This window comes from Colius striatus, chromosome 12, assembly GCF_028858725.1.
Source record: "Colius striatus isolate bColStr4 chromosome 12, bColStr4.1.hap1, whole genome shotgun sequence".
In the NCBI taxonomy this organism is placed as follows: domain Eukaryota; kingdom Metazoa; phylum Chordata; class Aves; order Coliiformes; family Coliidae; genus Colius; species Colius striatus.
Genome location: NC_084770.1, coordinates 18,675,384 through 18,699,210, shown reverse-complemented (window position 1 = coordinate 18,699,210; position 23,827 = coordinate 18,675,384). Strand labels below are relative to the sequence as shown.

The 23,827-nt window shown below is 47.3% G+C and overlaps 1 protein-coding gene across 4 annotated transcripts in view; it reads right to left on the bottom strand.

Moving 5' to 3' along the window:
* Window positions 1-23,827, bottom strand: part of PLD1 (phospholipase D1) — a 75,309-nt gene that overhangs the window by 42,749 nt on the left and 8,733 nt on the right. For 3 of the 4 annotated variants that reach the window (XM_062005542.1, XM_062005545.1, XM_062005546.1), the window contains exons 1-5: window positions 19,543-19,720; window positions 2,800-2,985; window positions 2,349-2,476; window positions 1,911-2,056; window positions 961-1,069 (exon numbers count right to left, since the gene is read on the bottom strand). In XM_062005542.1, the coding sequence (XP_061861526.1) occupies window positions 961-1,069; window positions 1,911-2,056; window positions 2,349-2,476; window positions 2,800-2,953 (537 nt within the window). In that variant the 5' untranslated portion in view covers window positions 2,954-2,985; window positions 19,543-19,720. Of the gene's footprint in view, window positions 1-960; window positions 1,070-1,910; window positions 2,057-2,348; window positions 2,477-2,799; window positions 2,986-19,542; window positions 19,721-21,659; window positions 21,882-23,827 lie in introns of those variants that run through there. The other variant, XM_062005544.1, reaches the window with a different exon arrangement.

The following is a 23,827-nucleotide window of genomic DNA, read 5'->3' as shown; positions in this document are numbered from 1 at the left end:
GGCATGGGAAACTGGGCTGAGTCCTTCAGGACACAAAACAAACTGTAAAGAAACAATGGAGACCTTTGTCCTTCCCACTGTTAACATGGTAGCACTGAGCTATCCACCTGGGCAGTGGGGATATACATCCCCATGGTGAAAGCTGTGAGATTCCTACAAGGAAACCAAAGAGGGGGGTAAAAAAGAAAAAGGAACTAGAAAACATTTCTCTTTCTCTTTTAACCCAGCCGCTCTCTCCTGAAACTTTCTGCACAGCACCAAAGCCGTGCACACCAGGGAGGGTTATCTGCACTGCACAGCCACGAGACACAACCTTTTGGGACATGAGGTGTCAGTGGCAGAAAGTCCAGGGAGGGGGTGAACAGCAGAAAGAGAACGATAAGGACAGGGTGAACAAACATGGGGGTTTACAGACTTTCTTTTTTTCCAAACAGCAAAGCTGCAATGAAAAGGTAGGAAGATATCCACTCTCTTCATAGAAAGGCCCATCTGTTAATATCTGATGAAGTTACACAGAACACGTGTGCCTCGGCTAAAATGACTCACTTCAGCATCAAGAGCCTGACTATCATCTCGTCTTTCAGGAGGGGACAGGGCTGAAATCTCTCAGATTTTGATGGCCAGGGGGCTGCCTCTACCACACAACTCAACTCTGTGAACTGTCTCTTCTGCCTTTAAATGGGAGCAGGGAGGGGAAAGGGAACCACCACTCTTGGCACTGTGGTTTTCCTCAACTGCAGAGGAAAACTTTGCCTGTGTAAACCTCAGGAGCAACCACCCACTCCTTGCACAGAGGAGAATTTGGCGGTAGAGCTGGACTCGTCAAAGCCTAAGTCTGTCAAGCAAAAGACTTTACTAGTAATAAAACAAGGCCTTTGATGGGCTCCATGAGCAACCTGCCTGGCATATCTGCAGCTCAGTATCCCCCTGAGAGCATCCCCACGCTGGGCAGGCACTTACCCTCCTGCTGGAGAAGTGCTCCTCCCGCACCGCGCTCTCCGCCGAGTGCGGCAGGCTCGGCATCTGCCTTGGCTCGCCCCTTTTGATGGATTGTCTTCTCACCGTGTGACTGGAAGGGAAACAAAGCCCAACACCAAGTCTAAGCACTGTGAGTGTGTGCAGACCCCGATACATAACCCTTCTTCTGCAATGCTTTTATTTTTCCTATCCAAACTCTTAAAAACTGAGATGGGTGGGCAGGAAAGAAGAAAAAAAAAGCAAGCCTAGTTTAATTTAAGAAGCCAGCATGCTCACAAACCAAACTACAATACAGAAATAGGAATTTGATTTTTGAAGGTCACTTTTTCCTGTTACAAGGGAGTCTAAATCCTATTTTTAGGACATTATGTTCCCTCAGCCCTTAACCCATCATAATTTCACCTTTCTTAATACTATTTCCCCTCATTTCTCCACATCAGAAGGGTCTTGCTGACCCACATCTCTTCTCTTATCACTTGTTTTCTCTTCTATTTCCCCTTAGACTTCTGGACACACTGAGCACCAAGGCCAGCCTGAGCAGGGATGACCACCCATGCCAGGGACCCCCATACCTCTCTCATCCAGCCCATGCTGTCAGAAAGCCACAGCACACTAACAATTTCCATGGCCATTAGCATAGCCCTTCCCTACCTCCAAGTCAAATTCAACTCAAAGACTAATGACCCAGAATCCAAAGTGCTTTCTGCATCAGCAGAGAGATTGCTGCACCACTTAGATTACAGCTGCTAAATACAGAGAGATTAAATATTTTTATTATAGCTGAGAAATATTTGTAGAGGCTAAATCCTTCTGCCCTTTCCTCCTCACAGGAAATAAGTGGGATTGGTGAAGTCGAACCAATATGCTATTAAAAGAGAAGAGAAGGTCACATCTTCCCAAAGGCCACCTTGCCCTCAGGGCTGCATACTCACCTCCTGGTAGGGATGGGGATGCGCACAAAGGCTTTGTACCTCAGCAGCTCCCTGTGAAACTCTTGGAAATGCTTGAACTTCCTTTTCACCTGCCAGGTGAACTCTCCATGGGTCAGCTCAATGGTGTAAACATTGGGGCTTGGTACCTGCAGAGGAGACCACCACCACAAGAGATATTACTTTGGAATAAGTCATTTTCCTGCAGCTGCTCATCTAAAGAGCCCTCACTCAATTTTATTTAAGGATCATTCTGTCTCATGTTTTCATGTTCTGCCTTATTACGTTTTATAGACACACAGGTAACCTCCCTTAAACCTTTTCTTAGACACAAACCTTCAGCTTCCTCAGCCTACAAACAAGCTTGCACAAAATTAACCCACAAACAGCATTTTAATACCAGTTCTACAGAAGTGAAATACAATTTCTGGAAGTTCTGACCTTCTTTGTGGAAGTGAAGCGTTCAACTTCCAGCACCCGCACTCGAACAGGACATCCCGTGAGGTATGTCTGCGTTCCCGGTTCTTTGAAGCCATGGGTGTGATAGATGGCAGAGAAGGGAATGCACACTGGAACGACCACAAACCCCGTTAGTTCAAGAACATCATCAAGAACGTGAAAGCCAGCAGATAGCTGCAATACTTTAACATGGGAGCATTTGCTCAGCAGCTTTAATTCCACTAAAATATACCAGGTTTTATTTACGGGAGCTTAAAGACAAGCTTTCACAGAAGGCACTTGACTTGAAGAGCTCAAGTGCTAAAAGTAATGCCTCCTGGTCCTAAACCAGTTTCAATGGCTGGGCTAAGTAAAATCACTGAGGTTGTATCTTTCTGTCAACAGATTAGCAGTTATTAAATCCAGGGGTGAGGATGTATGGGTGTCAACTCACCAGTGCCCTTGGGATCATTTAGCACCTCCGAATCGACCTCATCCCCCTCAAAGTGGAGCTCCCTGGTGTCCAGGCTCTCGATGATGTTGCTCATGTCTGCAGCGATCTTCTTCAGAGTCGATGTAGCTGCATGGCTTTCAGCTCTCAGTGACATCTCAGGGAGCTGCACGCTGGAGCCACGGGGCACTGGCGAGGAGGAAGGAGCAGGGCTGTCATCACCCTCTCTGTGATGCCTTAGCACAGTGTGGCCCCATCTTCCCTCCAGCCCCTTACACACATTCAACCCAACTATATCCATCCTACATGCCCAGAGCACTGGGAGCAGTGGAAAAGCACAGGTAGCTTCAGGTTGCAAAAGAAAATTTCCCTGATGTCAGTGACGACAGGACTCACACACTCCAGTTGTACTTTAAAATGGAAAATACATAGTATTTTACTTTCCAGCTACAAAACCTGCAGGATGATGGTTGTGGCTTATGAGTACCTTCACATATTGATTTCAAAGGGAAAGCAAGGAAGCTCCTGTGTCAACTCGCTTGATCATCTCAGCTATCTCTGTAATAATGACAATGCACCAGAAAAAGCACAAACTCTATCAATGCCTGACCAAATGCTAGACTTTGTTCACATGATGCTGTGTCCTCAGGTCAGGCTACACAGATGAGAAGCTTGCTCAGAAAATCAGCAGGCATTTTTGTAAATGTGTTCTTCCTTTGATCGAATCAGTGATATAAACTCCTGGCATTATTAAGGTTTCTTCTATTTCTATGCACCTTACATGATTGCCTGTGGTATCTCAGTCTCATTCTCACACAGCTCCATCCTCTCGGCAGGCTCAAAAGCCACTGCCACAAAGGCTCCTGTTTGGGGAGCAGTGCAAGGTCCCCTGAGGCCCACAGAAAGCTTGGGAACAACACGGATGGATAGTGCAGCTCATCTTCAAGACCCGCCTGGACGTGTTCCTATGTGACCTGATCTAGGTGGGACCTGCTTTGGCAGGGGGGTTGGACTAGATGACCTCTAAAAGTCTCTTCCAACCCCTACCATTCTATGATTCTATGATCCTTGTGCTCACCCTCCCAGGGAGCTTCCCCTGCTTACATGGCCCAGATGTCTGGAAAGGACAAGGCCACCATCCCTTTGTGATGATGGGGACAGTGAGCAGTGGGAAGGCTGGTGCCAGCTCAGGGCAGTTGCACAGTGGCACTCAGAGATGTCTTCATCCCACCCAACCATGCCTGGAGCCTGGGTCAGGACAAAAAGAGGGAAGGAGGAAAAAAAGTAAAAAATAAATAGGGGGAAGAAAAAGAAAATGGAGCTGTGAAGCATGTCCACCAATACTGACACAAGTCTTTAGTGCTTGTGAGTATTTGCAAGGCTGCTGCTTCCTTCTCCTCCAGGCTCTGCAGCTCCCCATGGGGCTGTGGACCTGGCTGCTGGTCCCTGCATGCAACCAAGCTCCAGCTCCTGCATGTCCCTGTGATAAAAAGGCCCTTCAATCTTTGTTCTGCTTTGCAGTAAATGTCACAGCTCAACAGCTACACTGAAAAAATATAGGCAGGACAAATTGGCAACATTTTACAGGAGGCAATACAAGGATGCTCATTTATACTCGTGGAAGCCCTTACATTATACCAAAAAAAAAGGAGACAGAAGTGTGACATTTATGATGTTAAATTCTGGAAAGAACACTGTGCAATTGTTCTTGAGTGAGCTTCACAGAAAGAGCTGGATATGCTGTAATTTGGAAATAATTTAACATTTTAATAATTCACGTGTTTAGCTGCTTTTGAAAGAATGTTCTTTATTATCCTTTCCTCTTGAAACAAGCACATAATTTTATGACTACATAAGGCTGACATCATATAAGCCCAGAAACGTGTTAAAATCAGCTGCCTTCAGGAAAAAAAGCAAAAAACCAATTGCACACAGACTTGAATCAAGAAAAAACTGGGTCAATCTCTTATCTTATAGCAAAGTAAATGCAGAATTAACAGTTTAATCTCGGGAGTGAAGGCTCTGAGGGTCTTGGCAACTTTGCCACTTTCCACTGGAAACACCACCGCAGCACAGAAAGGTTTAGGGTCAGACTGGGGGCTTTCTGGGACAGCATGTCACTTCAAGAGATCCACTTCAGTAATTCAAACCCAAACCCACACATGTACATACCCAGGAACCTCATTCCCCTGGGGAGAGCAAAAAGGGAATTGGCATTAATCCATTCAAAGCCACTCGTTGGCCATTTCTAGCTAGAAATAAAGCAGCATCTTGCTTTGTGTTTCTTCTGTATGTATTCACATTTAGAAAGAAAACATAGTTTGGTATTTTTTTTCCCTCAGCCTGAAGAGATGCTCTTGCTTCATGGAATCTTAATGCACTCTCCCAAAGAAGAGGTTCACACAGTTGAAGAGAACACAAGCCCAAACACACTTTGTACACGCTGTGCCAGCAATTACACTTGAAGGAAACCAGCAGACAAATACCACACCAACCCCGCTGGAGGACGAGCACAGGGACAGGAGCCAACACGGAAAGGATGTGCATCCTCCCTCCTCCTCCTCTCCCCGCTGTGCCAGGTACAGCCAGGCTCCTCTTGTCAGATTAATTGACGTAGTCGGTTAATGGATAAACAATTAACCAGTGTATGCAATGATTATTTGTTAAGGGCTGCCACAGGGGGCTGCATAACTCAAGACTTATTTTTTTAAATATATTTTAAAGCTAAAGCTGGTTTCACAGCTGGCACTGACAAGTCCTGGCATACAGCTCAGTCCAAGCTCAGCTGGACCTGAGTCAGTCCCAGCAGCAAGATTGCGCTCATTGAGGTTAGAGGCAGACTACAGGCTGAAGAGGGAAAACGTGACTTGCCTATGGCCCTGCGGGAAGCCCCAGGAACCCAGGCAGTGGCTGAGCTCTCTGGCAGAGCTGTGGCAAACCCAGCCCCAGGCAGGGAGAGCAGCATGGGGGGAAGCTGGAAAGATGGGATGTCCCTCTGAAAGCTTCTGCAAATTGCTTTATATGGCTCTGTTCAGTAAGAGCTATTTAACCTCTTGGCCAGGGTTTCCAGGCAGATACTGTGTATATTCCCACAAGGCACGCTGGGGAACGTGCCTGGGTTAACCTACAACAGGCAGGGTGCAAAGCTGGGTTCAGACACATGCCAAGTGTGGTTATCTGTGATTCGGCAGCAAAACAGAAAGGCTGCATCATAAAGGCCCTGTCTATCCAAGTGCCACCCACTGCTTGCACTAAGGCTTATACAACTTGCCAATATTTTCAGCTTTGGAAGCTGCAATTACATGGAGGACAGGGAGAACTCAACCGATACTGGCACAGTTGCAGAAGGGTGAAAATAAGAGGATGAAATTTACTAGAAACAAGTGCTACATTTCAGTTATTTGGCTGTTGCCATAGAGGGAGAAAATAAACAGTTGTCTAGTAAATAACATTAAAAAACTAAAGACCCGGGTTTCAGTCGGTCAAGAACCAGCAGCCTACAAGCCTCTCTAAGGACAGACAAGTGATAATTGCTCTGAACTGCAGATTTAAAAGTAGAGACTAGAGAGAAAAAAAACCCAAACATCTGATGGCAAAGGCTGGGACTGCTGGAGGAGGGATTTGTGGAGTCACCAGGGCTGGAGGTCTTCAAGGGCAAGCTGCCTGTATTGACCTTCCCAGGGCAGGGGAGGAGGAACAGCCATCCCAGCAGCCTCCAAAGAACCCTCAGCACTCCCAAACCCCAGCCTGCCTTGCTGGCAAGCCAGGAGCAGGCACAACAACCTTATACTAACAGAGGGAAGGTGCTGCTCTGGCTTTATCTGGCTCCAAGTCTGCCTGGGGAAATGCAGCAAGGAGGAAAAAACAATGAAGAAAAAGTCAGTACTAAAGGAAGACTTTGGGAAAAACAAATAAATAAGGAAAAAGAGAGATGCTAAAAAACTGGAGAAAACATACTAAAAAAACCTCCACAAACGCTGCTGACCCCACCTTTTGCCCTGCCTAGTTTTCAGTTTAATTATTTCCTCTTCAAAGCACAGCTTAAGCTTTCTGCCTCCCCTCACCATGCTGTCCCCACAGCAGGCAGGCACCGAGCCTCCTGTGCTGGTAAAAGACATACACTGGAAACAGTGACTGCACAAGAATCAAGATTTCAACGACACGAAAAGCATCCATAAAAAAATGAAAACTGACCACATGAATGCCTAAGTCCTTGTGAATGTATTGCAAACCCCTAACTCCATCATGCAACTTTGCAGGCCCAATAGCTATTTTTGTTATTTGCCATTTTGGTTATGCTTTAACCCCAAGTTATTACTTAGGGGATCACATGACAATCTCAGCCTCTGCTAAAGAAAACGTGTTTTTCTACTTGTGGCATAGGACAACAAAGCACAACTTTAAAGGCATTGAAAGTGGAAAGCACAAAACACATAGTTTAGTAAATATTCATGAAAAGTCCTGTGTTTTGAAGATATTTAAGTCCTGATGTGAAAATGTATGCAGCTGGTAATAGCTCAGGTTGCCTGAAATTCGGTCAGCCAAAATTCCTCTCATACATATCGTGGCAGATCTGCAACAAGCTCAGACAATCACTGGTCCTTTATGAGGTTATGATGCCAACAAGTACCACACAGAGTGATGAAACCAAGAAAGCCTTCATTTGGGAGAGAATGGAGGAGGGAAGAGAAAACAGATCCAGTAAAAACAAGCATTTCCTGCTAATGCCTCCCAGGGTTTGATGCTTTACATCAACCCCTATCCCCATGGTGAGAAACACTATAATTCCTGAAAATTACTCTCATTCCAGTTCTCATGACACGTCTCCCAGTACAGTGACCTTTTGGCAAGGGCTGTGACAAGTGACCTCTGTTCCCATACTTGGGTTTTGTCCTGCAGGCAGCACTGGTGATGGGACCCACACAAGACAGACAGGCTGGGGCTAAAACAGAGAAATGCAACGGTGTTATTAAAAAGAACAAAACAAACTAAACCACAAAATGAAACAGAGCCCAAATGATTTGAGCCATGAGTTTCCCCTCCTACAGCTGCTGCCAGGAACATGAGTACCATAGAGGCACCAAGAGCCCAGATGAGATGCCAAGAAAATCCCTACACACGATGCCCTCAGCAGCTATTCGCCCTGCCTGGTGGTGATGAGTCTTTTACATTTAAATATTTCCTAATCAATCACATTTTAAAACTCAAATTAGCTTTAGACCACTTCTTCATGGAGAAATACTGTCAGCTGACAAGAGCCCTTTTTGAGGAGTTATTTGCATCTCCAGGAAGAGCTGGGCTTGTCAACACTAGCCCTGGCACACCTTCCTTCCACAGCCCTTAGATGTCAGACCTCCACTGAGCAAACGGGAAACATCCCTCAGGCTGGGGGTCCCTGTCAGCACCTGCAAAGAGGGTCCTACTTTTCCAGCCCAGGAAAACTACATACCCTTACAAAGCAAAAGACAGGCACTGATTTTGTCTTGTAGTACTCAATTAAGATCCATGGGCTCTTGTAGGTAGCATGCTACATTCCCTAAGTATGAAATTAAAAGACAGAAGGGTCAAAAATACTCAGCAATGACTTAAACCTGCTCTTAAGTTCAGAACATAAAAGCCATGTAGACAGATGAGCAAGAGATGCCTCTTGAAAACCTGCCCTTCTGGATGCTCATACTACAGGGACTGCACAGAAGGATTAGGGTCTGTTTTTTAAAACACACAAACCAATCCATGAATAAGAACCAAAGCATTGCTCCTACTCTGGAAGGATCTGGAGCTGGAAAACAACTGAAATAAAAATCCAAATCAATAATCATGCTCATACTCTGACATCATCCTGACCAAAATCTTTGGCCCCATCTTGATAAAATCAAGACATTTTAAAACACCATTTCCAAAACAATTATCCTCACAGAGTTAGCACATTTACTACGTCTAAAAGTAGGAATGAATTAGCACTTCACACTTTAAGAACTGCAGCACAGGTCTCCTTTATTGATTTCCATAGCCCTTTTCTGCCAAGTGCTGCCTTGCTGCCAAGCCACCAGCCTGCCCAGAGGAAAAGCAAAGTCATGGGAATCCACACAGCCTGTTTGCAGTGAGGAATGAGATGGCATTGCCTGGAAATACCAGGTAAATCTATGAAAGTCCTTGCTGTACTATCTGTACTGGGGCAGAGACCCTTCAGTGTTAGAGAACAGGCAACAGAAAAAACAGGCAGGTCAAGGGAAACAATGAGGCAAGGCACTGGTCATGACGGCAGGCGTGACTAACTTACTGCTGGAGTCAGAAAACTCCTCTGTGCTACATTTTTCAACCCCACACCCGGGACCAGCCTAAGCGTCAGGCCCTTCCCAACGACTCATTTTATTTGCTTTATAGAACAGTAAAAAGCAAAACATAAACATCCACAGATGGGCAGCACTGCTGATCTCATGCCGATGTGCTGCTTGCTCCGGCACAGAGCTCCCGCTCCCCCCTGGCCGGCAGCACAGCCAGAGCGCAGCCCCTGCTCCCCGGGCTGCCACAGGAAGCACAGCCTCCCCGGGGAAGGTGATCATTAGGTGTTTGGCAGTGATTAATGCCAGCCCATCACATAGTTACCCATTGCCATGTTTTGGATTCCTTGGGCACAGACAGTTAAGTGCAGCTCTCGCACCTCATACTGTGCATCCTTAGGGAGCTGTGCTCAACCCTCAGATCACAGTGAACCCTCCACTCTCTGAGGTGGTCATGACCCACAGTCTGCAGCCCTAAACCCAGGAACACTGCACATAGCAACCTTGAAAGCCAGGACAGAGGATGTCCAGAGCCTCCAGAACCTAGTTATCCACTCCCAGAGACCTGCTATCACTGTAGCTGCAGCCGGGCAAAGGGAACCAGGCGACACCACCTTGGATATCAGCACCATGGCAGCATTCAGCAACGCCACAACAGAGGTGCCACAGGGAATGGCCAAGGGAGTGGCTAAGGGAAAAGAGGGTCTGGAAAAAGTACCTGCTTCAAAGAGCACAAACGGTAGGAAGGTCAAAGGATACAACACTTCAGAGTGCTGACAGACACAAAGAGCTTGGCATGAAGCAGAGACCACGAAAGCTTTATCCAAAACCCTAAAAGCAAGGAACTTGGCAGAGCAACAGCATAGTGCAAAGGGCTCTTGGAGTAACCATCTACCACAGTGATCAGAAGTGACAAGGAGCACCATGGTGCTTGTGGGACAGGAAGCATTGCTATCACTCTTACAGATAGCTGAACACATCATATAAATACAAGACATATTTTCATGATCTAAATGTATAGATGTCTATGTGGCTGATGTCCTGTACGTCACCCAAGGCTATTCTGGTATGTCCCAGTGCCAAGTCTGCTCCAGCAGCCACCACCTGCAAAGCCACGTTTCTGCAGAGAGCTTCATGGGCTGGGAGCTGAGCAGGCGTGCTGGAAGGCAGCCCAGCACCTCCATCCCACAGCAGCACTCGCTGGCAGCTGATAAATGCAAACATAGATCTTCACATAACTCCTGCCAGCCAAGCTAAACCCAGGGAGAGCACTGAAGCCCGCACTCAGGAAGGGATTTGGTTGCAGGTACATGTCAGGAAGTCATCGCTCCAGCTGCAACCCTACTGCTTATTGCCAAAGTTTCCATTAAGTGGGAACATTTTCTCCTCTTGTTGTTAAAAACCAGACATAAAAGCACACGAAGGTGCTAACTTTTTGCTGACCCTTTCCATGACTTGCTCAAAGAAACGAGACTTTTCCATGGGTATCACAGCAACAGGGAGGAGTAGATTGGGTCTGTGTATTTTTACTAATAGTTTATTGCTTTAATAAAACGCCATTTCCGTTGTCTTGATTTTTTTGGGAGGTTGGTTGCTTGCTTTAGTAGAATGTATCAATTTTCATTTGAAAAAAAAAAATCCCAGTTGGAAGGAGCTGTGATGGGAGCAGGAAGGTAGCACCACAGTGCAGGACTCGGCGCTTGCATGCAAGCAGCAGTGTCCAGCTCCCTCCCCTGTCTCAGGGTTCAAGACACAGGCTCATCTCCCAGGGTAGCTTCCCTGGGGCACTACCAGCTTTAGAGAAACCACTGCAGGGTGACCACCCCACCTAGGTTTTGTTGTTGCTTTTGAACCTCTTGAATAAAGCCCCCAAGTGCAGGGTGCATGGCTGGGACCCACGAGCGGCTGCTGCGCATCCACCCACGCGGGCAGCCCCCAGCTCTGAGAAGGCACCCACATGGTGCCACACCACTCTGATGCTTCCTGATAGCATGTGAATCAACCCTGATGCCACGCACTGAACATTAACCTCTGCCAAGCTGTTTGCTTACTGCATGCACAGCATGTCAGGGATGTACTTTGGTAAACACAAAGCACAGAATGAATGGCAGGTTCATGGGAGCAGGAGGAGCTCTGCCACCTCAGAGACACCATGCACTTCCAGCCCTCCAAGCAAAGGGTACATTGCAGCTCCTCGATCAGCACCCCACTGCCTCCCCATCCCAAATGGGACACTGCACCACTTCGAGAGCACTGTCACTCACTGTTCCTGTGTCCAGGGCAGGAACAGGCTGGAGCCACCAGTGCAAAGCTCCATGATTCAGTGCAGCCACTCACATCACCCCAAAACGTTCCCATATCCCTGCCTGCAAACCTGGTTTTAGCATCTTTCCAAACAGAAGCTACCTATTGATTTTTACTTTTTTTTTTTTTAAGCGATGCTTTTAAAGAAGTGTCATGTACTGTTTATTAAACTCCACAAGAATTTAATGCCTCCAGCCTCAGTCAATTTCTGTTCTTTAGTCTGCCTGTAAAGCTTCAGTGCTCAACGGCCTCAGCTCCCACCATGGAGCAGGGACAAGAGCACCAGATACCCATCGTACAGTAAGGCATTGTGCCCAAAGAGCCAGCAACAACACGAGCCAGAGATGTCAGGCAGGTACAAGCCTGCTCTTGTTCTGCATTTCCAAAAGCAGCTGCTTATCCTCAGCCACGACCAACAGAAGGCACCGATGCAAACACCTTCCCTCAGCCTCTTTCACACCCTGAAATCTCCTACCAGTTCACAAACAGCTTCACCTGTGGATCTAAAATAATATTAAGCCTTCCAAGAACTGCATTTTCCTTCTCTCTGGCCAGCTAAAACAAATATTTGAGAAGTTCTAGTTTACCAGAAGAAAACAATTGGTCTGAGGAAGTCCCAGTCTTGTAAAAGAAGTTGTGAGCTGAGCTCTGAGGGCAAAGGTGACCTTGTTCCTGAGACTTCACGGAGGGCTTCGGGAGACTTTGTGAGTCAGCCTCTCCCAGGAGGATCTCCATATGACCCTCCATAGGGCACTCAGGGCACAGGATCCACGCAGCACTCAGGACACAGAGTACTCAAGCTACTGAAAAGTTAATTTTTTCGATAGCTTGAAGGGTTTGATTCATTATCAGAATTAAAAATGAGCAAACAATTACAGAAGAGCACTTTTGATATCACAAATAACTCTGAAACAATAGCTAAGGCTTCAGATTGGCATCTGATGAACAAAGATCAAGCCCTGGCAAAATTAACTGAAAATTGCTCACTACAAAGAAGTAACTTGCAGAAACAGAATAGCTCCCCTATGCTTCTTGCTTAAATACAACTAAACACCTGCAAACTTATGCAAAACAGTTCATTTACACATTGACAATACTGCCAGCTTCCTTAGAACAAAACAGATGTCTCAGATATATTTTTTCTCTCTTCCTTTCCCATGGAGGAAAAAAAAAAACCTCTCCATCAAGCCAGCACAGAAGCACACTGATGGCAGGCAGTGAAAGATGATGCTCATGTCTGAACTCAAATGGAGCCTCGGCTGCCTCCCCTCTCCTTTCCCTTACCCACACACCCAGACCTCCAGCACCTTACAAGTAACGTGGGTGCCTGGACAAGCCAGAGATCCTTCGCAGCTCTTTGTCGTTTTATGAAAAATCCTGTTTAGCATTCTTCCACACAATCCTAAAGGAAATTAGAGCATTGAGGCTGCAACTTACAAGCTTAACCCTCCTAGACCTCAGCACAAGATGGGCAGCTGCCAAAAATTAAGTAATATTTTTCCCCTCAACTGCCATGACCTCCTGGAGCAGTGCTGCTCAGAAAGATGTCTGCAGTCAGCTTTCTACATGTACAAAAAAAAGCTGCCTGACAGAAAGAAAGCTTTGGGAGAGGAAAAAAAAAACCCTGAAGGAGCTCAGACTGCAGTTCCCATCTTGCTGGTTCTTTCTCCCACTTGAACAAAAAGGCTCGTTTGCCATAATCGCTGCCAAAACTCAGTGGGACCAGGTCTAACCACAGAGATTTCAAAGCCACTGTGAGTCATCTACTGTTCCTTCTTGTAAGGCTTAACTCTGGGTGGGACACTTAAAAAAAATAAAAATCAGTTTTCAGGAAACCTCGGTCATGGAAAAATATACCTCAGACCTTCTCATGGAGCCTACGTAAACGGGCATTTAGAAAAAAAGGAATGAGAGACGAAAGCAGTTCTTTCTGAAGACTATGATGCATGCCTGCTTTCCAAATTGTTCCATCAGTCTTTTTGCTGTGACAGAGAGGACAGCTGAGCTCCCTGGGAGACCCCAGCACCCATGGGTGCTTTTCACCACAACCAAGAGAACACCCAGCAAGGCAGACTTGTGATCTTCACAGGGAAAAGTAACAGCACCACATAACTGTGCTGTACTTGAACAAGAAAACATGGGCCTAAAACATTGACTTGTTTCACACCTTGTGTGTCGCATTCAAAGTTTATTGAGAGAGGGAGAATCTAACTTTTTTTTAAATTATAAATCAAAATAGTAAGGTTGCCTTGAACCAGGCAGTGGGGAAGCAGTAACCTGGTAGTGCCCCGGCCACAACACCCCAGGTTACTTGAAAGTGTCGGAAATGGGCAATTAACTCCTCTTGCTGGTTTATTTTTACCTCAGAGGATCCCTGGAGGCTACAAGCAGGAGTCAGCCCAGCTGAGGGTCAGTGAAGCTTGTGCTGTGAGAGGTACATCTGATCCAAGAGCAATGTGGCTAGCAGTGTGTGTTCATGGCTAGCAGTGTGTGTTCATGAGAGGGCTCTCTTCTGGGTGGGGGAAAAATAAGAAATGAGGAGTTCTGATTTAAAAAAAAAAATCATCCTCTCACAAGTGTGTCTGATAAAATGGGAGAAGTTTCTGGGAAGCAGCTCGGTGATGGTGGTACGGAGGAGCCACAGAGCACGGCACCTGTAGGACCCTGATGGGAGAAGAGCTGAGAAGCAAGTTGCTGCACTGCAAGATAAGCAGAAACACCAACTGGCTGTGAATCGCCCTCTTGCACAGGCTTGGACAGAGGCCATCAGATCACTGCTCTGTGTGACATTGTGTGCCTGATATTGCCTTTTGTCTTGGCATGGTAGAAGACTCATCCCAGAGAAGAGTGGCCCCTCTGGGCCCCCACCACCTTCCCCAGCCGTGAGGAGGAAGCTGTAAACAGTCATGGGATCCCCCTGTGCCCTCTGCCAGCTCTGGAGGAGCCCAGGAAAGCACCAGATGTACACCAGCTGATTTCTCTTATTTCACAAAATAAGAGTCCCCATGTGAGGGCTGCACCCATCAGGGCTGATTGCACTGGCAGAAATAAAAATCCAAGACAGGAATCAGGCCAACTCATAGCTTGACATGAGAAATGAAATCAAGGAAATGACAATTTAATTCTTCTTCCTCCAACTGAGGTATTAACCAGAAAAATAACTCCCAACATCATGAGCATTCTGAACACTCACTGCTGTCAGGATAGCATAAACAGGACTCCACACCCAGGGGAAATGTCTCATTCTGTTGAGTAAACTTGCAAATAGTGATGAGGTTTTTCATCCTCAGGTCTGCACCTCCTTTCTCTGAGGCTTTCCATACCCTACCCCAGTTTGCCCAGAGTGGGCAATGAGGCAAAGCTCTTTCTTTTCACACCATCACTCCTCACACTGCCTTCTTATTACAGGCTTTCTCCATACAGGCACTTCCTTAGGGCATAAAAAAAAAAAAAGAGCTAGAGAAGGAAGGGACTGAGATAACTGACACAAACTGGCTGCTTTGCTGTCAAATCCTACCAAAGATGTAGCATGATTTTATTTGCTGGAGCTGAACACAGTCAGCACTGCATCTCCTGGGTGTAATGGGGAAGCTTTAAGGCAAAATAGCTGTAAAAACACAATGAACCAAAGAGCACAGAGGTGTGAACATTGCACACAGCCGCCAACAGCTTCGGTGCCTTGGCACGTGCCAAGGAGATGTTGCCAGGTTCATTCCTATCCAGCCCCACTCTTGGGTACGTTTTCTTGGCCACAAAGCAAGTGCATTAGCTTGGTAAGACTGCTATCTCAAGGTGATTATCTTGATACTAAAATCCTGCGTCCCTTTTTGGCAATAACCCCTGACCACAGGCTGTGCTGTCATCACACACACCAGGTCTTTCTGGTAATTGCTCCATCCCTGACCCCTATTTAGCACGTTTTTCCTTCACAGGCATCTATTTAGACTCATGTGAGCTGGAGCTGTTTTTCAATTACAAGTTTTTATTCTCCAAAGCCAAATTTCCCTCCCTGCCAGGGCATGTGGCTTCCTCTGCTCCCCTGGTGAGGAGGCAGCATGGGCCAGGGGAATGCCTGGTGCCATCCCAGCTCATTTTGGGGTCCCAACTCTCCAATGTGGGAGCAGCAGTCACCAGACGGCTTCTCTCCCACTCCTCGTGCCAGCAGATGGGTGCCCGGGGGACGTGGCACACAGACGCAGGCGAGCTGTCTGACAGACATGAGCCCCACTCCTGCTTCATTACATAAACCCCCAGATTTTGGTGTTTATCTGGTTTAGGCATCTAGAAAGCACTAAATGCCACCACAGCGCGTGGGCACGAGGAGCGAGGGATGTGCGAAGCACCCAGGGCAGTGGCGATGGCATGCGATGCCGACTGCAGTGATTAGAAACCTCCCACTAATATCACATGGAAACAGAAAACCAAATCGTGAAGAATATATTACATATGTTCTATGTAACATAGCATTCATGATCTGCAAACCTGGGTTTCCCTCTTGTTTGCTCCCCCTAAGCACAGGAGCCAGGGTAAAGGTGCACATCACAGCTGGTTCCTGTCACCCTGCACACCCTGTGCCAAGCAGGTTGGAGAGCAGCATGACAAATACTTTGCAAACAAAAAGGTGTCAAACAGAGCTTTTTCTTCCCCCTTCATCCCTCCACCACAATCAAGTTTTCAGGGTATCTGCACATGTGGAGCTGGTATGTACATCTGGCAGATGCTCACGAGTCTAATGAGAAGGAATTGCATGGCAAGAGCACCTGACAAAAAATCTGTTTAAAAAGTAACTTTAAAAATATATAGATATTTAAACATTAAATTGACAATAATACATATGTATCTCCATCCTGAGGTCTGGCCCTGCATAGCTGGGTGTGAAGAAGCCAAGCTGCATACCAGCTACTCACACATCCCACATCTGAGTGCAGAAAAAGCATGGCAAGCAGCACCTGAATAAGGACTGAAAACGCCTTCTTTCTGGAGAAAAGAAAAAAAAAGGAGAACAATATAAGGCTGGCCAAGGTTTTGTGACGGGAAAGAAAAATGAACCCAACTGCAATTTCCGTCAGGCACGTAGCCGTGACCCCATCTCTCGGGAACTGTAGGAGAATTTCCAGGGTACAGGGCATGTGAGAGCAAGTTAAAAACACATTGTCAATTTTGTCAGCCAGACAATAGAAGGAAAAGGCATGAAGTGTTTGCTCTCACCCTCCTCAGCTTCAGCAAAGAGCAGGTGCTCACTGACATCAGACATTTCAAGCAACTCAACGCCCAGTAGAAAATCAAATTGCTTCCCCAGCTCCAACACGCCCAGATTTAAGGCCACTGTACAAGGCTTGTTCCCACTCAAAGTTTCTCTTAGTTACTGTTTTTTAAATGACAAAATAGCTGTTCCCATATGAAATTAACGACCACTCATTTGCAATATAGGCAACAGAAGGGTGCTTCTCTTAACAGTCTGCTGCAGTACTCCAGGGCTTTGGTTGTTTCAGAGACCAAGCTTCTCTTTTGGCATGTTCATTGACTAGAGACAGAAGATAAATCTAGATGCCTGTATGAACACTGATGACTGATATCTTCTTTATGATTTCAAGAGAACAAAATTTGTGGCAACACTGGCAGTTATGTGCATTCTTTCCCTGAAGATTTGCTAACTTGCTTTAAATCAATTACCAGAGAAGGAGTAACTGTAAAAACTCCAGTTCAGTTCATAACTAAGAGATAGACACAATTGCATGTCTTTGCATGTTTTATTGAGGAAGAGATTTTTCAAGTCACTGACAGAGAGCTGACCTACTGTAAAACACAGGAGCTTTACTGCAGACACACCTACAGTCTAAAGAGCATGTCAGGGGTACCAGTGTCCACTTGACACAAACCTTTACACCTTGCTACTATTAAGAAAAGTAGTAAAAATTCCCAGGTGAAGAATGGGATTTACATCCACTTCATGAAAGAAAGATTTCACCAGCAAGGACTGCCAATCTAGTGCTTATAATTTTGTACATAAATGTAAAACAGTATCTTCAGTTTAAAGGAACTGCAGTTTTGATTCCAGCAAACTCTTCCTCAGCTTCAAGAGCTCAGGGGACACCTGCCAGCATTATTTGTGGCAGGAGTTCAAGCCTCTTAAAATAAAAAAAGAGCATGGAGGCTCCCTGGAGAAGTCTCTTTATTAAGTCTTTTCCAGTAAGACCAGAGCCTCAACACTAATTTTCAATAATCCTGAACAGGAGGATGTTATGTATCTGGACAAAATTAAATGCACAAATGGGAGACCTTTCAATGTTCTCAGTGTAGGAAAGTTAAATGTTGGCAAATAATTCAACAGATGTACCTCACAATAAATTTTCGTTTCACCAGCTGAACTGCAGCCTACAGAAATCACTGCAAATTTTCACACATCTTCTCAGAGGGACCTGGGTTTTTCCTCAGTCTGTTTTGATAAAGCTCAGCCATCTCCCCCAGGAAGCTCTGACCCTTACCAGAAGGCAGGGCAGCACCAGGGGCCTGCACAAAGATGGGCGATGGGGACACTGTGGCAGTGCAGGTACTGCAGGTCTCCCACGTGCTGCACTCCCGTCTCTGGGGAAAGCCAGACATGCTTTCCCACTGAAAAAAACATAACAATTGAGAGATTTTACAGGTTTGGTGGCATCTCACAGCAAAAGGATGGGATCAAGGGCCCCTTTCAGCTGCTGGCGAGCCCTGGGCAGTTGCACAAGGCAGGCTAGCGGTCACCATCCCACACCAGTGCTCAGCACTCGTCCCCTGAGCAGTAATGAGGGATCCCATCATCCTTGGTCAGTGATCAGCACCTCATGGTAATGCTTACCCCGAAGTAAGAGGCTTTCTGTGCATTCACAGTAAATACAGTGCAGACTGATGGCAAGCTGAAAAGGAAGGGTAGCCCAGGGCCCAGGACCTTAAGGTCAGAGTTTTCCAACTTCTGACAAAGCTAGGGAGAATTTGGCCATGAGGCCCAAGCCACAGAGATAACACTCCTGTAAGCATCATGAGATTAAGTAGCCAGAAATTCAGTTCCTCAGATACCTGCGAGCCTCTGACATGAGTTCACGCTATCAAATGCCAGAGGCGGCACGGTAAAGGAAAACATGAATACCTGAGCAATTAAAGACACTCCAGAGTTCCCACCCTCTGAGCTGCAAGCACAAGCAGCTATGAAACACAACGCCATACGCAAATAGAGAGCATTTGTCCCCGGGGCTGTGGACACACCAGCCTCACCGTGGCACCCCATCTTCAACCAACGCAAACTAACAGAGCTTCACCCACCCAATTAAACTATGAGTGTTTGTCTGATACAAACGGCTTCATAGTGCTGTCGACTTTTGAGGCATCGCGCCGACTTAAAGGAAGGATCCGAAGACCACAGAGACCTTGACATGCAATACGCATGGTCCTGCTGTGTACTGAGAGCTTGTGTCAGCCCTGACAGTGCATCCAGAACACTCCTTGCACCAGCCTGAATCCCTGCCCAGGCCTGATCTCGGGCATTTGGAGGCTGAAGGTTTCCAAAGAGCAGCCTCCTATATCAAGAAGAGCATCAAGCTTTTAAATAAAGAAAACCAGCAACAGGCAGAAAAGGCTTTTATCGCAAGAACTCGAGCTGGCAGCTCGGCAGAACGGGCTGTGACAGCCCGCTGCCAGCACGTTGGAAAACTCGCAGGTTTTTGCCGTGTCCCGAGACGGCAGCTGCTAAAAGAGACACGGCAGAGATGCGGCTTCACCAGCTTTGTGGACACACACCGATGTTCACAGCAATTGTAGAGATACCATCTCCGCATTCCGCGGTGCCGAGCCCCCACGGGCGGACTCCAGCCGGGCACGGGGCTCGCCGGCCTCGCTGCACCCAAACCTGCCCCTCCAGAGCCTGAAACGGCGTGTCACCCCGAGTACCTCCTACGCGGCCGAGAAACATCCCCCGCCGGCAAACTTTGCTGCCCGGCCTCAGTGAAGAGCCCGAGCGGGGAAGTAACTTGAAAGCAAGCGCCCCGTGCTTAGACAACCCCGATTTCCCCCTGGGCGCCGTCCCGAAGCCCGGCGCGCGCCCCCTCACGCCTTCCCAGCCGCGGCCCCCGCCGGCCTCGCCCGGTCCGCCGCCGGGAACCCCGCAACCCCGGGCCCTACCGCCACCCACCTCCTGCCCCGGCCGCAGCGGGGGCCTCATGGTGCTGTCCGAACCGCCCAGGCGGTAGTTTTCACTCCTGAAGGAAGCCGCGGCCCCGCAGCCGGAGGAGCCGCCCAGCTGAGCTCAGCCCAGCCCCTCCGAACCGCCCCGCAGCCCGGCACCGCCTCGGCCCGAGCATCCAGGCTGCCTCCCCGAACACAAAACGCAGAGTCCGGCCCAGCCCACCAGCCACTCCAGCCTATGAACACTTGCGAACCAAGGGGAAACCACTCCCCGCCAGTTCAGGAGCGGACTGGGAGGCTGTCAGGAAGGGTGGAGGAGCAGGGCAGGGTGCTGAGAGCCGCCGGGTCGCTTCGGTTGGAAGTCCTGCCCCATTCTTGCTTTGGGCACTTCTCAGTTGAGGAGAAAATAATAATACTATTAATAATAATAACAACAACGGCATCATCATCAAGGAGTGATCCCTTAACGCTGATCCGCTAACTGCTTCCTCGTTTCAACTTCCCAGCCCCACAGGCGCAGGGACTCGAGTGATGTGCTCCAATGCAGCGAGCACAGCTTTTCCCCTTTTCTTCTCGCAGAAGCCAAATTTCTTCGGAAGCCCAATTTATTCGACAGGGATAAGTCAGTTTTCCCCTGCTGCCACCAAGAAATTACATTTGGCGAGGGGAACAAATGAAAAAAAGTCAGTTCAAATTAACAATTAACTAAGTACAGAGGCAATGTTATTTTTAGCACAAGACAACCTAATAATTACGGTCACATATTGTTTGTATCTGAGCAGTACTCATCTGCACATGCTGTGTTTTTTGGTGTTGCTTTCCATATGGCTTTTTTAATATGCAAAGAAGCAGATTTTTTTTTTTTTTATTGAGAGGGAGAGGACATTTTTTGTGCTTTTAGAAGGATTGAACTGACAAGTGGAGAAGCAAAAATCCTCCATACATTAAGCAGCTATAAGAGTCTTGCATACTGGCATGCCAGTAAAATGCCTGAAACCTGTCTGCAGTGCTACAGCTTCCACCCCTGCAGCTGTACACGGGACATCTTATTGGCTTTCCCAGCTAATTCAGCATTCCCACTTCTGTCTCTACAGCAAGATTTCAATATGCTTGTTAAAATGTTTGTCTTCCTTAAAGGAGGGCGTTTTTTTTTTTTTAAATACTGAGGCATTAAACATCATCCTCAACCCTATGTGAGATAAACTGCTAATTAGAGGCAGACCCTATGAGGTCACTGCTAATGCAGAGACAGACCCTACCCCTCTTCTGGCAGTCTGACATTGAAGCCTCTCCACGTTCTGCAATGGAACGGTACCTGCTTTGGTTATGGACACACCTGCAGCACATTGCCTCAGCTCATTTACACTGGGTTTCCTATGGCTTAAAACAGCACAAGTTACGTGACACGTGTTTAAAATCAAATTGAGAAATCTAAGGTGGGTTCCTGATAGTGTTGCAACACGGCTTCCTTCAGGTCATGCTCAGCATCTATGGAGAGCTGTGAGTCAAGGTGGCTCACCAGTGCTGCCTGCATTGAGCAAGGAAAAAGCACAGACATTTGTAACAGTCATGAGAGAACAAAGCAATAAAGAAAAGCAAGGTGGAACTCTGCAGCAAAGAATAGGGGCAATGGGAAATACAGAAAGTCATCCTGTATCACTGGCATCACCTTTCCACCCCAAAGAGCAGGCAAAGCTGTGCTTGAGAAGGACAAGTTACCCCACACTGCAGAGAGGTTTCATGCTAATGCCAATGTAAGGGATGGGAATCAGTGGACAGGATGACATGAGAAGCAGCCTTCAGGGCACCCACCTGCCCATAATGCTCCATCTCTGTCATCCTGTCCTGCCTCACCTCTGCTAACCTCATAGTTTCTTTGGGCAGGAAGCCAGTGGGCTGCAGAGGACCTCTGCCATTTCCCATCTCTGCACACCCCTCCATGCACGTTGATGCCAAGAGGGGACATCTCAGACAGAGAGAACAACTCTCTCTGCAGATAACACAACAGAGCAGGTTCTCCAGCCTCAGTTATAATCTCTTCCAGGAGGAACCCCATTATGCCCATGTCCATTAGTGATTTACTACATGTCTGTGTCTCAAAGACAATTCATTGTTGGCACATACCTTCAAAAATATCTCAGGCTCTGAAGAAATACACTATTACCTGTTGGAAATGTCTTTGCTTCTCTGTGCCCACCTGCTTTTGGTTGTTCAGGAACTTCCACACTTTGCTTGGAGGACACTTGTTGCTGTCACAAGAGGTGTGAAGTTTTCTTATTTAACACAAGATGCTGCTGCAAGGACTGTGCTGGGTGGCACTCACACAGGGACTGATGCCACTGCAGGCTGCAAAACCAAGGTGCTAGTATTAGGAATCTTTTAAAAAATGTGTTATTTAATTGCACTTCATTTATGGTTTATTTTCTCTTTAAAACTTTTCATTGCCACACCTGACGACCTGAGGATACAGTGAGGATGTGTGAGGCACAGAGACATCTGCAGAAGGTGTTTTTGAGGACTGGCAGTTTATGCTGCTGCACACCAACCCAATCTGCCAAAGAAGAAGGGATTACTTTATTTTAAAAAGGGACCTCATCCTCAGTCTCGGTTACTCATTGGAAACACAAACACAAACAGGGGGAAAAGGGAGGAGTAGAGAGACAGTGGCTGCTAGACACTAGAAAATTGCCAAACTATGGCCCCGGAACAGGTGGGAACAAGCATGTGACAGCACAAAGAAGCCATCATCTTCTTCAAGCCTCTCAAACCATTTCCCTGTACCCAGAAAAGCACTCTCCCCTTTCACTCAGTGGCAAAAAGCAGTTTTGCCTATGGGCTGGAGCACAGGATGGCCCTTGGTGGTTTCAGCAGAGCCTCAGTAGAAATCAGTCTGATGTACTGAACACAGACATCATCTAAATACAGAGGTATACCTTGAGAGTTTTTTCTCTCCACATTGCTTTTCCCTTGTTAAATCAGCACAGCTACACTAGTACAAACTCCAACACTGTGTTATTTACAGCGTCACAAATAACAGGCTATTCCCCAGCCTGGTGATGCTGAACTGCTGCACTTCATCTGGCACTGTTCAGAGCAAGTGACACATTCCTGTTTAGGTGAAGTACCAAAAAAGATGTAAACAAACCATCAATTGCTTGAGTTAAGCACTTTTCTGCCTGCCTTTCATGTCTGCAGACAACCTGCAGGACCTTTTTCCTCCTTGTATTTCCCCTTCAGCCACACAAGATGCTCCTTGCCCTGAATGTGGGGGATACTGATGGCTCTGGTGATAAAGCCATAGGGGCTAGAGGGAAACTTGGGGAAAAAATGGAGAGTAGTTTCCTCTGTAGGGAAGGAGCCTGCAGAGCCCCAGGGGAGAGAGGAACCAACTGCATTGCCTGGCAGTGAGAGGAAGGCTGGCTCTGGCAACACACAGGGCTTGCAAGCTCCATCATGGGACACCACTGAGCCTCCAGCTCCTGCACCTTGTCCCCGGCCTCTGCTAAAGCCTGCAGAGCAACAGGTCTGTGAGTGGTGGTGGAGCTATCAGTTCTCTGCCAGGTTTTCAAATGGTCATTCACTTGCCCTATAAACACACTGACTGCAGCTTTTTAGGACAACAGGGCTGGTGTACCCTGTGTGCCCAAGTGCCTCACTGACAACTCGAAATGTATTTTGCTGTAGGCATTTCAAAGCAGTGCAATGAGAAAGGGCCTGAACATGCTCCCATGAGGTGCACAGAGGGGCAGAACAGTGCTCAGCTCTGACTGCTGAGACTGCCACAACACCAACAGCATGTGGATGAAGCCCCATGGGCACCCCAGAGAAACTCCATGGGGTCCACATTGGGGCAGCTACTGGTGATGCTGCCAGGGAGGAGTAACCCAGAGACCACCTAATGTGGGCCAACTGGCATTAAGCCACATACGTGTATTGTTTTGCCTGGTAAACTCAACATTCCAAAAGGAAGAGGTGAGGAGTGGTGGTGTTTGTGGAAATCACATTGTCAAGTACTTTTTCTTTTTCCTCCTCCCTTCAAAGACTGCAACTGTCCTCCTACCTTTGGAGGAAGCCTTGATGAAAAGCACTTAAACATGATGGCCTCCCTTGGCCATGATGCCTCCTGGGCATATCTTCCCCCACTCAGATTGCTTTTTCTGACACAGCTCTGCAGCACAGCAATGCTCCCCACAACACAGCAGCAACCTCATCCCAGACCTCCTTGCCTGCATGGCCAGGGGACTGCTCAGGATCCAAACCTTATCAGGTTTGGGCAGAATATTTCAGTTTTC